The sequence below is a fragment of the Salvelinus fontinalis genome, unplaced genomic scaffold (genome assembly GCF_029448725.1).
Source record: "Salvelinus fontinalis isolate EN_2023a unplaced genomic scaffold, ASM2944872v1 scaffold_0117, whole genome shotgun sequence".
NCBI lineage: Eukaryota > Metazoa > Chordata > Actinopteri > Salmoniformes > Salmonidae > Salvelinus > Salvelinus fontinalis.
Genome location: NW_026600326.1, coordinates 239,424 through 253,592, shown reverse-complemented (window position 1 = coordinate 253,592; position 14,169 = coordinate 239,424). Strand labels below are relative to the sequence as shown.

General features: G+C 50.3%; 1 protein-coding gene across 1 annotated transcript in view; it reads left to right on the top strand.

Annotated features, from left to right (window-relative positions):
- adamts3 (ADAM metallopeptidase with thrombospondin type 1 motif, 3) overlaps positions 1–12,243 on the top strand; it is a gene marked incomplete at its 5' end in the record, with an annotated part of 143,769 nt that extends 131,526 nt beyond the window's left edge. The window contains one exon of the mRNA XM_055911966.1: positions 11,638–12,243. Within this exon, the coding sequence (XP_055767941.1) occupies positions 11,638–12,134 (497 nt within the window). The remainder of the gene's footprint in view (positions 1–11,637) is intronic.
- Between the last annotated feature and the right edge of the window lie 1,926 nt (positions 12,244–14,169).

Genomic DNA, 14,169 nt, shown 5'->3' with positions numbered 1-14,169 from the left:
TGAATAACTAGGGAGGGATAGAGGGAGCTGAATAACTAGAGAGGGCGCTGAATAACTAGAGAAGGAGAGAGGGAGCTGAATAACTAGAGAGGGCGCTGAATAACTAGGGAGGGTGGGAGGGAGTTGAATAACTAGGGAGGGTGGGAGGGAGTTGAATAACTAGGGAGGGAGAGAGGGAGCTGAATAACTAGGGAGGGAGAGAGGGAGCTGAATAACTAGGGAGGGAGAGAGGGAGCTGAATAACTAGAGAGGGCGCTGAATAACTAGAGAAGGAGAGAGGGAGCTGAATAACTAGAGAGGGCGCTGAATAACTAGGGAGGGTGGGAGGGAGTTGAATAACTAGGGAGGGTGGGAGGGAGTTGAATATCTAGGGAGGGAGAGAGGGAGCTGAATAACTAGGGAGGGAGAGAGGGAGCTGAATAACTAGAGAGGGAGAGAGGGAGCTGAATAACTAGGGAGGGAGGGAGGGAGCTGAATAACTAGGGAGGCAGCTGAATAACTAGGGAGGTAGGGAGTTGAATAACTAGGGAGGGATGGAGTTGAATAACTAGGGAGGGAGGGAGCTGAATAACTAGGGAGGGAGGGAGCTGAATAACTAGGGAGGGAGGGAGCTGAATAACTAGGGAATAACTCGGGAGGGAGGGAGGGAGTTGAATAACTAGGGAGGGAGCTGAATAACTAGGGAGGGAGCTGAATAACTAGGGAGGGAGCTGAATAACTAGGGAGGGAGCTGAATAACTAGGGAGGGAGCTGAATAACTAGGGAGGGAGCTGAATAACTAGGGAGGGAGCTGAATAACTAGGGAGGGAGGGAGCTGAATAACTAGGGAGGGAGGGAGCTGAATAAGTAGGGCGGGAGGGAGCTGAATAACTAGGGCGGGAGGGAGCTGAATAACTAGGGCGGGAGGGAGGTAGATGAACAATTGGGGAGGGAGGAAGATAGTTGAGTAACTACGGAGGGGTATGAATAACTAGGGAGGGAGGAACCTGAATAACTAGGGAGGTAGGGAGGGAGTTGAATAACTAGGGAGGGAGGGAGTTGAATACATTTACATTTACATTACATTTAAGTAATTTAGAGGGAGGGAGAGAGGGAGCTGAATAACTAGGGAGGGAGGGAGTTGAATAACTAGGGAGGGAGTGAGGGAGCTGAATAACTAGGGAGGGAGAGAGAGCTGAATAACTAGGGAGGGAGGAACCTGAATAACTAGGGAGGTAGGGAGGGAGTTGAATAACTAGGGAGGGAGGGAGTTGAATACATTTACATTTACATTACATTTAAGTAATTAAGAGGGAGGGAGAGAGGGAGCTGAATAACTAGGGAGGGAGGGAGTTGAATAACTAGGGAGGGAGTGAGGGAGCTGAATAACTTGAGAGGGCGCTGAATAACTAGAGAGGGAGAGAGGGCGCTGAATAACTAGAGAGGGAGAGAGGGAGCTGAATAACTAGAGAGGGCGCTGAATAACTAGGGAGGGTGGGAGGGAGTTCAATAACTAGGGAGGGAGAGAGGGAGCTGAATAACTAGGGTGGGAGAGAGGGAGCTGAATAACTAGGGAGGGAGAGAGGGAGCTGAATAACTAGGGAGGGAGAGAGGGAGCTGAATAACTAGAGAGGGCGCTGAATAACTAGGGAGGGAGCGAGGGAGCTGAATAACTAGAGAGGGCGCTGAATAACTAGGGAGGGAGAGAGGGAGCTGAATAACTAGGGAGGGAGGGAGTTGAATAACTAGGGAGGGATAGAGGGAGCTGAATAACTAGAGAGGGCGCTGAATAACTAGAGAAGGAGAGAGGGAGCTGAATAACTAGAGAGGGCGCTGAATAACTAGGGAGGGTGGGAGGGAGTTGAATAACTAGGGAGGGTGGGAGGGAGTTGAATAACTAGGGAGGGAGAGAGGGAGCTGAATAACTAGGGAGGGAGAGAGGGAGCTGAATAACTAGGGAGGGAGAGAGGGAGCTGAATAACTAGAGAGGGCGCTGAATAACTAGAGAAGGAGAGAGGGAGCTGAATAACTAGAGAGGGCGCTGAATAACTAGGGAGGGTGGGAGGGAGTTGAATAACTAGGGAGGGTGGGAGGGAGTTGAATAACTAGGGAGGGAGAGAGGGAGCTGAATAACTAGGGAGGGAGAGAGGGAGCTGAATAACTAGAGAGGGAGAGAGGGAGCTGAATAACTAGGGAGGGAGGGAGGGAGCTGAATAACTAGGGAGGCAGCTGAATAACTAGGGAGGTAGGGAGTTGAATAACTAGGGAGGGATGGAGTTGAATAACTAGGGAGGGAGGGAGCTGAATAACTAGGGAGGGAGGGAGCTGAATAACTAGGGAGGGAGGGAGCTGAATAACTAGGGAATAACTCGGGAGGGAGGGAGGGAGTTGAATAACTAGGGAGGGAGCTGAATAACTAGGGAGGGAGCTGAATAACTAGGGAGGGAGCTGAATAACTAGGGAGGGAGCTGAATAACTAGGGAGGGAGCTGAATAACTAGGGAGGGAGCTGAATAACTAGGGAGGGAGCTGAATAACTAGGGAGGGAGGGAGCTGAATAACTAGGGAGGGAGGGAGCTGAATAACTAGGGAGGGAGGGAGCTGAATAACTAGGGAGGGAGGGAGCTGAATAACTAGGGAGGGAGGGAGCTGAATAACTAGGGAGGGAGGGAGCTGAATAACTAGGGAGGGAGGGAGGGAGCTGAATAACTAGGGAGGGAGGGAGGGAGCTGAATAACTAGGAAGGGAGGGAGCTTAATAACTAGGGAGGGAGGGAGGGAGCTGAATAACTAGGGCAAGAGGGAGGGAGGTGAATAACTAGGGAGGGAGCTGAATAACTAGGGAGGGAGCTGAATAACTAGGGAGGGAGGGAGGGAGCTGAACAACTAGGGAGGGAGGGAGGGAGCTGAACAACTAGGGAGGGAGGGAAGGAGCTGAATAACTAGGGAGGGAGGGAGGGAGCTGAATAACTAGGGAGGGAGCTGAATAACTAGGGAGGGAGGGAGGGAGGGAGCTGAATAACTAGGGAGGGAGGGAGGGAGTTGAATAACTAGGGAGGGAGAGAGGGAGCTGAATAACTAGGGAGAGAGCTGAATAACTAGGGAGAGAGCTGAATAACTAGGGAGGGAGCTGAATAACTAGGGAGGGAGAGAGGGAGCTGAATAACTAGGGAGGGAGTTGAATAACTAGGGATGGAGGGAGGGAGCTGAATAACTAGGGAGGGAGCTGAATAACTAGGGAGGGAGCTGAATAACTAGGGAGGGAGCTGAATAACTAGGGAGAGAGCTGAATAACTAGGGAGAGAGCTGAATAACTAGGGAGAGAGCTGAATAACTAGGGAGAGAGCTGAATAACTAGGGAGGGAGCTGAATAACTAGGGAGGGAGCTGAATAACTAGGGAGGGAGCTGAATAACTAGGGAGGGAGAGAGGGAGCTGAATAACTAGGGAGGGAGAGAGGGAGTTGAATTACTAGGGAGGGTGGGAGGGAGTTGAATATCTAGGGAGGGTGGGAGGGCGCTGAATAACTAGGAAGGGAGAGAGGGCGCTGAATAACTAGGGAGGGAGAGAGGGAGCTGAATCACTAGGGAGGGAGAGGGGGAGCTGAATAACTAGGGAGGGAGAGAGATGAATAACTAGGGAGGGAGAGAGGGAGCTGAATAACTAGGGAGGGAGGGAGCTGAATAACTAGGGAGGGAGAGAGCTGAATAACTAGGGAGGGAGAGGGAGTTGAATAACTAGGGAGGGAGAGAGGGAGCTGAATAACTAGAGAGGGCGCTGAATAACTAGAGAGGGAGAGAGGGAGCTGAATAACTAGAGAGGGAGAGAGGGAGCTGAATAACTAGGGAGGGAGAGAGGGAGCTGAATAACTAGGGAGGGTGGGAGGGACTTGAATAACTAGGGAGGGTGGGAGGGAGTTGAATAACTAGGGAGGGAGAGAGGGCGCTGAATAACTAGGGAGGGAGGAACCTGAATAACTAGGGAGATAGGGAGGGAGTTGAATACACTAGAGGGAGGGAGCTGAATAACTAGGGAGGGAGGGAGGGAGCTGAATAACTAGGGAGGGAGGGAGGGAGCTGAATAATTAGGGAGGGAGGGAGGGAGCTGAATAACTAGGGAGGGAGGGAGTTGAATAACTAGGGAGGGAGAGAGGGAGCTGAATAACTAGCGAGAAAGCTGAAGAACTAGGGAGGAAGCTGAATAACTAGGGAGGGAGAGAGGGAGCTGAATAACTAGGGAAGGAGCTGAATAACTAGGGAGGGAGAGGAAGCTGAATAACTAGGGAGAGAGCTGAATAACTAGGGAGAGAGCTGAATAACTAGGGAGGGAGCTGAATAACTAGGGAGGGAGAGAGGGAGCTGAATAACTAGGGAGGGAGCTGAATAACTAGGGAGGGAGGGAGGGAGCTGAATAACTAGGGAGGGAGGGAGGGAGCTGAATAACTAGGGAGGGAGGGAGGGAGTTGAATAACTAGGGAGGGAGAGAGGGAGCTGAATAACTAGGGAGAGAGCTGAATAACTAGGGAGAGAGCTGAATAACTAGGGAGGGAGCTGAATAACTAGGGAGGGAGAGAGGGAGCTGAATAACTAGGGAGGGAGAGAGGGAGCTGAATAACTAGGGAGGGAGAGAGGGAGTTGAATAACTAGGGAGGGTGGGAGGGAGTTGAATAACTAGGGAGGGTGGGAGGGAGTTGAATATCTAGGGAGGGTGGGAGGGCGCTGAATAACTAGGAAGGGAGAGAGGGCGCTGAATAACTAGGGAGGGAGAGAGGGAGCTGAATAACTAGGGAGGGAGAGGGGGAGCTGAATAACTAGGGAGGGTGAGGGGGAGCTGAATAACTAGGGAGGGAGAGGGAGCTGAATAACTAGGGAGGGAGGGAGCTGAATAACTAGGGAGGGAGAGAGCTGAATAACTAGGGAGGGAGAGAGCTGAATAACTAGGGAGGGAGAGGGAGTTGAATAACTAGGGAGGGAGAGAGGGAGCTGAATAACTAGAGATTGCGCTGAATAACTAGGGAGGGAGAGAGGGAGCTGAATAACTAGAGATTGCGCTGAATAACTAGAGAGGGAGAGAGTGAGCTGAATAACTAGAGAGGGCGCTGAATAACTAGGGAGGGTGGGAGGGACTTGAATAACTAGGGAGGGTGGGAGGGAGTTGAATAACTAGGGAGGGAGAGAGGGAGCTGAATAACTAGGGAGGGAGGAACCTGAATAACTAGGGAGATAGGGAGGGAGTTGAATACACTAGAGGGAGGGAGCTGAATAACTAGGGAGGGAGGGAGGGAGCTGAATAACTAGGGAGGGAGGGAGCTGAATAACTAGGGAGGGAGGGAGCTGAATATCTAGGGAGGGAGGGAGGGAGCTGAATAACTAGGGAGGGAGGGAGCTGAATAACTAGGGAGGGAGGGAGCTGAATAACTAGGGAGGGAGGGAGGGAGCTGAATAACTAGGGAGGGAGGGAGGGAGCTGAATAACTAGGAAGGGAGGGAGCTTAATAACTAGGGAGGGAGGGAGGGAGCTGAATAACTAGGGAAAGAGGGAGGGAGGTGAATAACTAGGGAGGGAGCTGAATAACTAGGGAGGGAGGGAGGGAGCTGAATAAATAGGGAGGGAGGGAGGGAGCTGAACAACTAGGGAGGGAGGGAGGGAGCTGAACAACTAGGGAGGGAGGGAGGGAGCTGAACAACTAGGGAGGGAGGGAGGGAGCTGAATAACTAGGGAGGGAGCTGAATAACTAGGGAGGGAGGGAGGGAGGGAGCTGAACAACTAGCGAGGGAGGGAGCTGAATAACTAGGGAGGGAGGGAGGGAGTTGAATAACTAGGGAGGGAGAGAGGGAGCTGAATAACTAGGGAGAGAGCTGAATAACTAGGGAGAGAGCTGAATAACTAGGGAGGGAGCTGAATAACTAGGGAGGGAGAGAGGGAGCTGAATAACTAGGGAGGGAGCTGAATAACTAGGGAGGGAGGGAGGGAGCTGAATAACTAGGGAGGGAGCTGAATAACTAGGGAGGGAGCTGAATAACTAGGGAGAGAGCTGAATAACTAGGGAGAGAGCTGAATAACTAGGGAGAGAGCTGAATAACTAGGGAGGGAGCTGAATAACTAGGGAGGGAGCTGAATAACTAGGGAGGGAGCTGAATAACTAGGGAGGGAGAGAGGGAGCTGAATAACTAGGGAGGGAGAGAGGGAGTTGAATTACTAGGGAGGGTGGGAGGGAGTTGAATAACTAGGGAGGGTGGGAGGGAGTTGAATATCTAGGGAGGGTGGGAGGGCGCTGATTAACTAGGGAGGGAGAGAGGGAGCTGAATCGATAGGGAGGGAGAGGGGGAGCTGAATAACTAGGGAGGGAGAGAGATGAATAACTAGGGAGGGAGAGAGGGAGCTGTAACTAGGGAGGGAGGGAGCTGAATAACTAGGGAGGGAGAGAGCTGAATAACTAGGGAGGGAGAGGGAGTTGAATAACTAGGGAGGGAGAGAGGGAGCTGAATAACTAGAGAGGGCGCTGAATAACTAGAGAGGGAGAGAGGGAGCTGAATAACTAGAGAGGGAGAGAGGGAGCTGAATAACTAGGGAGGGAGAGAGGGAGCTGAATAACTAGCGAGAAAGCTGAAGAACTAGGGAGGAAGCTGAATAACTAGGGAGGGAGAGAGGGAGCTGAATAACTAGGGAAGGAGCTGAATAACTAGGGAGGGAGAGGAAGCTGAATAACTAGGGAGAGAGAGAGGGAGCTGAATAACTAGGGAGGGATAGAGGGAGCTGAATAACTAGAGAGGGCGCTGAATATCTAGGGAGGGAGAGAGGGAGCTGAATCACTAGGGAGGGAGGGAGGGAGCTGAATACCTAGGGAGGGAGGGAGTTGAATAACTAGGGAGGGAGAGAGGGAGCTGAATAACTTGAGAGGGCGCTGAATATCTAGGGAGGGAGAGAGGGAGCTGAATCACTAGGGAGGGAGGGAGTTGAATAACTAGGGAGGGAGAGAGGGAGCTGAATAACTAGAGGGCGCTGAATAACTAGAGAAGGAGAGAGGGAGCTGAATAACTAGAGAGGGCGCTGAATAACTAGGGAGGGTGGGAGGGAGTTGAATAACTAGGGAGGGTGGGAGGGAGTTGAATAACTAGGGATGGAGAGAGGGAGCTGAATAACTAGGGATGGAGAGAGGGAGCTGAATATCTAGGGAGGGAGAGAGGGAGCTGAATAACTAGGGAGGGAGAGAGGGAGCTGAATAACTAGGGAGGGAGGGAGGGAGCTGAATAACTAGGGAGGCAGCTGAATAACTAGGGAGGTAGGGAGTTGAATAACTAGGGAGGGAGGAAGTTGAATAACTAGGGAGGGAGGGAGCTGAATAACTAGGGAGGGAGGGAGCTGAATAACTAGGGAGGGAGGGAGCTGAATAACTAGGGAGGGAGGGAGCTGAATAACTAGGGAATAACTCGGGAGGGAGGGAGGGAGTTGAATAACTAGGGAGGGAGGGAGGGAGTTGAATAACTAGGGAGGGAGGGAGCTGAATAACTAGGGAGGGAGGGAGCTGAATAACTAGGGAGGGAGGGAGGGAGCTGAATAACTAGCGAGGGAGGGAGTTGAATAACTAGGGAGGGAGGGAGGGAGCTGAATAACTAGGGAGGGAGGGCGCTGAATAACTAGGGAGGGAGGGAGCTGAATAACTAGAGAGGGCGCTGAATAACTAGGGAGGGAGAGAGGGAGCTGAATAACTAGGGAGGGAGAGAGGGAGCTGAATAACTAGGGAGGCAGCTGAATAACTAGGGAGGTAGGGAGTTGAATAACTAGGGAGGGAGGGAGTTGAATAACTAGGGAGGGAGGGAGCTGAATAACTAGGGAGGGAGGGAGCTGAATAACTAGGGAGGGAGGGAGCTGAATAACTAGGGAGGGAGGGAGCTGAATAACTAGGGAATAACTCGGGAGGGAGGGAGTTGAATAACTAGGGAGGGAGGGAGTTGAATAACTAGGGAGGGAGGAACCTGAATAACTAGGGAGATAGGGAGGGAGTTGAATACAATAGAGGGAGGGAGCTGAATAACTAGGGAGGGAGGGAGGGAGCTGAATAACTAGGGAGGGAGGGAGGGAGCTGAATAACTAGGGAGGGAGGGAGGGAGCTGAATAACTAGGGAGGGAGGGAGGGAGCTGAATAACTAGGGAGGGAGGGAGGGAGCTGAATAACTAGGGAGGGAGGGAGTTGAATAACTAGGGAGGGAGAGAGGGAGCTGAATAACTAGCGAGAAAGCTGAAGAACTAGGGAGGAAGCTGAATAACTAGTGAGGGAGAGAGGGAGCTGAATAACTAGGGAAGGAGCTGAATAACTAGGGAGGGAGAGGAAGCTGAATAACTAGGGAGAGAGCTGAATAACTAGGGAGAGAGCTGAATAACTAGGGAGGGAGTTGAATATCTAGGGAGGGAGAGAGGGAGCTGAATAACTAGGGAGGGAGCTGAATAACTAGGGAGGGAGGGAGGGAGCTGAATAACTAGGGAGGGAGGGAGGGAGCTGAATAACTAGGGAGGGAGGGAGGGAGTTGAATAACTAGGGAGGGAGAGAGGGAGCTGAATAACTAGGGAGAGAGCTGAATAACTAGGGAGAGAGCTGAATAACTAGGGACGGAGCTGAATAACTAGGGAGGGAGAGAGGGAGCTGAATAACTAGGGAGGGAGAGAGGGAGCTGAATAACTAGGGAGGGAGAGGGAGCTGAATAACTAGGGAGGGAGAGGGAGCTGAATAACTAGGGAGGGAGAGAGGGAGTTGAATAACTAGGGAGGGTGGGAGGGAGTTGAATAACTAGGGAGGGTGGGAGGGAGTTGAATATCTAGGGAGGGTGGGAGGGCGCTGAATAACTAGGAAGGGAGAGAGGGCGCTGAATAACTAGGGAGGGAGAGAGGGAGCTGAATAACTAGGGAGGGTGGGAGGGAGTTGAATATCTAGGGAGGGTGGGAGGGCGCTGAATAACTAGGAAGGGAGAGAGGGCGCTGAATAACTAGGGAGGGAGAGAGGGAGTTGAATAACTAGGAAGGGAGATGGGGAGCTGAATAACTAGGGAGGGTGAGGGGGAGCTGAATAACTAGGGAGGGAGAGGGAGCTGAATAACTAGGGAGGGAGGGAGCTGAATAACTAGGGAGGGAGAGAGCTGAATAACTAGGGAGGGAGAGAGCTGAATAACTAGGGAGGGAGAGGGAGTTGAATAACTAGGGAGGGAGAGAGGGAGCTGAATAACTAGAGATTGCGCTGAATAACTAGGGAGGGAGAGAGGGAGCTGAATAACTAGAGATTGCGCTGAATAACTAGAGAGGGAGAGAGGGAACTGAATAACTAGAGAGGGCGCTGAATAACTAGGGAGGGTGGGAGGGACTTGAATAACTAGGGAGGGTGGGAGGGAGTTGAATAACTAGGGAGGGAGAGAGGGAGCTGAATAACTAGGGAGGGAGGAACCTGAATAACTAGGGAGATAGGGAGGGAGCTGAATAACTAGGGAGGGAGGGAGGGAGCTGAATAACTAGGGAGGGAGGGAGGGAGCTGAATAACTAGGGAGGGAGGGAGGGAGCTGAATAACTAGGGAGGGAGGGAGCTGAATATCTAGGGAGGGAGGGAGGGAGCTGAATAACTAGGTCGGGAGGGAGGGAGCTGAATAACTAGGGAGGAAGAGAGGGAGCTGAATAACTAGGGAGGGAGGGAGGGAGCTGAATAACTAGGGCGGTAGAGAGGGAGCTGAATAACTAGGGCGGTAGAGAGGGAGCTGAATAACTAGGGAGGGAGAGAGGAAGCTGAATAACTAGGGAGGGAGGGAGTTGAATAACTAGGGAGGGAGTGAGGGAGCTGAATAACTTGAGAGGGCGCTGAATAACTAGAGAGGGAGAGAGGGCGCTGAATAACTAGAGAGGGAGAGAGTGCGCTGTATAACTAGAGAGGGCGCTGAATGACTAGGGAGGGTGGGAGGGAGTTGAATAACTAGAGAGGGCGCTGAATATCTAGGGAGGGAGAGAGGGAGCTGAATCACTAGGGAGGGAGAGAGGGAGCTGAATAACTAGGGTGGGAGAGAGGGAGCTGAATAACTAGGGAGGGAGAGAGGGAGCTGAATAACTAGGGAGGGAGAGAGGGAGCTGAATACCTAGGGAGGGAGGGAGTTGAATAACTAGGGAGGGAGAGAGGGAGCTGAATAACTTGAGAGGGCGCTGAATAACTAGAGAGTGAGAGAGGGCGCTGAATAACTAGGGAGGGAGAGAGGGCGCTGAATAACTAGGGAGGGAGAGAGGGCGCTGAATAACTAGGGAGGGATAGAGGGAGCTGAATAACTAGAGAGGGCGCTGAATATCTAGGGAGGGAGAGAGGGAGCTGAATCACTAGGGAGGGAGGGAGTTGAATAACTAGGGAGGGAGAGAGGGAGCTGAATAACTAGAGAGGGCGCTGAATAACTAGAGAAGGAGAGAGGGAGCTGAATAACTAGAGAGGGCGCTGAATAACTAGGGAGGGTGGGAGGGAGTTGAATAACTAGGGAGGGTGGGAGGGAGTTGAATAACTAGGGATGGAGAGGGAGCTGAATATCTAGGGAGGGAGAGAGGGAGCTGAATAACTAGGGAGGGAGAGAGGGAGCTGAATAACTAGGGAGGCAGCTGAATAACTAGGGAGGTAGGGAGTTGAATAACTAGGGAGGGAGGGAGCTGAATAACTAGGGAGGGAGGGAGCTGAATAACTAGGGAGGGAGGGAGGGAGTTGAATAACTCGGGATTGAGGGAGGGAGGTGCATAACTAGGGAGGGAGCTGAATAACTAGGGAGGGAGCTGAATAACTAGGGAGGGAGGGAGCTGAATAACTAGGGAGGGAGGGAGCTGAATAACTAGGGAGGGAGGGAGCTGAATAACTAGGGAGGGAGGGAGCTGAATAACTAGGGAGGGAGGGAGCTGAATAACTAGGGAGGGAGGGAGCTGAATAACTAGGGAGGGAGCTGAATAACTAGGGAGGGAGCTGAATAACTAGGGAGGGAGGGAGGGAGTTGAATAACTCGGGATTGAGGGAGGGAGGTGCATAACTAGGGAGGGAGCTGAATAACTGGGGAGGGAGGGAGGGAGTTGAATAACTCGGGATTGGGGAGGGAGGTGCATAACTAGGGAGGGAGCTGAATAACTGGGGAGGGAGCTGAATAACTGGGGAGGGAGCTGAATAACTGGGGAGGGAGCTGAATAACTGGGGAGGGAGCTGAATAACTGGGGAGGGAGCTGAATAACTGGGGAGGGAGCTGAATAACTGGGGAGGGAGCTGAATAACTGGGGAGGGAGCTGAATAACTGGGGAGGGAGCTGAATATCTATGGAGGGAGATGGATTTGAATAACTATAGAAGACATGAATTCATCTTTTTCCACAGCGTTCAGCAGAGGGAGGCTGTAAATCCACTGCTGTATTCAGACTAAAGACCATGACAGATCGGGAGATTACACCAAACTGATGAGATTTTTACAAATAAAGTAGAAAGAGATATCCCCTAACCTTTAACTGCTTTTCGCCGTGGTGGTTCACTGGACCAAGCAGATACGAAAGTACAGATGTGGGAATCTATGATATAAGAGAATGTTCGTATTACTATTACCTCCCTAGTTATTTGTATTACTATGTCCAAACTTTTGAATGTCATCTGTTTTAAAGGCCTAATATTGTTTGTGTTTCAGATGAGCCGTGTAACGGGGATAAGTCTATATTCTGTCAGATGGAGGTCCTGGTGAGATACTGCTCTATCCCGGGATACAATAAACTGTGTTGTGACTCCTGTGGCAGACGCAGAGGAACCCTGTCCCCCCTCCTAGTAGAAGCTGCCGAGATGGACCAGGAAGTACGCTTTGCCGCCGCCTCCCAGCTCCGGGAGACTCAGTCGCCCAATGGGACGCGTGATTTGTCTCTTCGCTCTCTACTGACCCCCCGTGGATCCTCAACGCTATGCCCCAGCATCAGACACGCCCACACGGTCCCACCCAGGAAAAGCTCCTTCCACCGCAGGGTTCCATCCCCCAGTAGCCTCTCTGGCAGGAACCTGTCCATCATGATGTCATCACTTACTGCCGGTGGCGCGGTTCAGTCAGATGCCACGGAGGGTCAAAGTTCAAACACGTTGAGGGAGAGCCGTTTGCTCAAAGAGACGGAGGTTGCTCTAACGGAGGTGGAGAGATGAAGTGGGATCGTTCCTCCTCTGGACTCCATGCAGATCACACTCCACCCTGCCTTTCTCACCTCACAACATCACCGGAGGGGAGAGAGAGAGAGGGAGCGAGGGAGGGAAGGAGGGAGCGAGGGAGGGAAGGAGGGAGCGAGGGAGGGAAGGAGGGAGCGAGGGAGGGAGGGAGCGAGGGAGGGAGGAAAGGAGAAGTGCTGGTTCACTTTCGTGTTAGAGACCCCCTAAGCAGCAGTGACAGGTTGTTTGAGTTGAAACGCACCATATACAGTATCACCAGAGCAGTTGGACTGAAGCCCCAGTCATGTTACAACGTTACTCTTCGGAAATCGTTCCTGTTGTATAGAATTTCAATATCCAGCTATTTTTGTTTACTGGCGCTCTCGTCTTTCTTCAACAAATCTAGATATTTCTAAAAGTAACTGTAACAACTATATAATATACAGTACATATGTTAAACATCGTTAAAATGTCAGTATTATTATAACAAAGGCAAGATGACTCTGTCAAAGGTTAAATCCCCTTTTGGTTCCTAAACTACAGACCCACAGACATACTAACATCTCCAGAACCATATCCAGATATTCCAGAACCATATTTCCAGAACCATATCCAGATATTCCAGAACCATATCCAGATATTCCAGAACTATATCCAGACATTTCAGAACCATATCCAGATATTCCAGAACTATATCCAGACATTTCAGAACCATATCCAGATATTCCAGAACCATATCCAGATATTCCAGAACCAAATCCAGATATTCCAGAACCATATCCAGATATTCCAGAACCATATCCAGATATTCCAGAACCATATCCAGATATTCCAGAACCATATTTCCAGAACCATATCCAGATATTCCAGAACTATATCCAGACATTTCAGAACCATATCCAGATATTCCAGAACCATATCCAGATATTCCAGAACCATATCCAGATATTTCAGAACCATATCCAGATATTCCAGAACCAAATCCAGATATTCCAGAACCATATCCAGATATTCCAGAACCATATCCAGATATTCCAGAACCATATCCAGATATTTCAGAACCATATCCAGATATTTCAGAACCATATCCAGATATTCCAGAACCATATCCAGATATTCCAGAACCATATCCAGATATTTCAGAACCATATCCAGATATTTCAGAACCATATCCAGATATTCCAGAACCATATCCAGATATTCCAGAACCATATCCAGATATTCCAGAACCATATCCAGATATTCCAGAACCATATCCAGATATTCCAGAACCATATCCAGATATTCCAGAACCAGGAACATGTAGCAGAACATTAATCATCTGATCTCAAGTCACAATCAGGCTGTCAATAGTCTGTTTAATTTCTTCATGAACACACAGGGACAACAGGCAGAGTGTGATGGAATCTCACCATCACCACATCTGAGATGTGATCTGATATATAGTATCGCTAAAGCCCTTTAGAGAGGGAATCTATGGATTCTATACCACCAGGGGGTTTGTTAGTATTTAACACACACATTGTGTGAGCTCTCCATGCCAATGCTTTTGTAAAGATGGACTTACAAAATATCTCTATTGGAAACATATGATAATAGATGTCTAGCTTTGTCAGCGAGGGAGAGAGAGAGAGAGCTATTTATTGTAAAATGATTTTGTCAACCACAATGCATCTGACTGCAATAGCGAACAAGCCGCTGTAGATGTTTCAGTTGAGTTCAATGTGCAACCGATCATTCTTACTCCTGTGTTGTCATTATAGGACCTAGTGTTGTCTTTATAGTACTTGTAAATAGGATTTAGAAGGTCAATATTTATTAAGATAGTGGTGCTGCTCTTTTCCCTGTACAGTGCCTTCTGGTTGCCGAGGTGTTGTAGAAATAACCAAACAATATTATTATTATTATTATTGGTTCTAATAATAACCAAACTAAACCCAACATCAAGACCAACCACCTCATTCCAGCTCAACGCTTTCACTTCAGATGAACGTCAGTGGATTCATCCCGCTGTCCGTCAGTGGATTCAACCCGC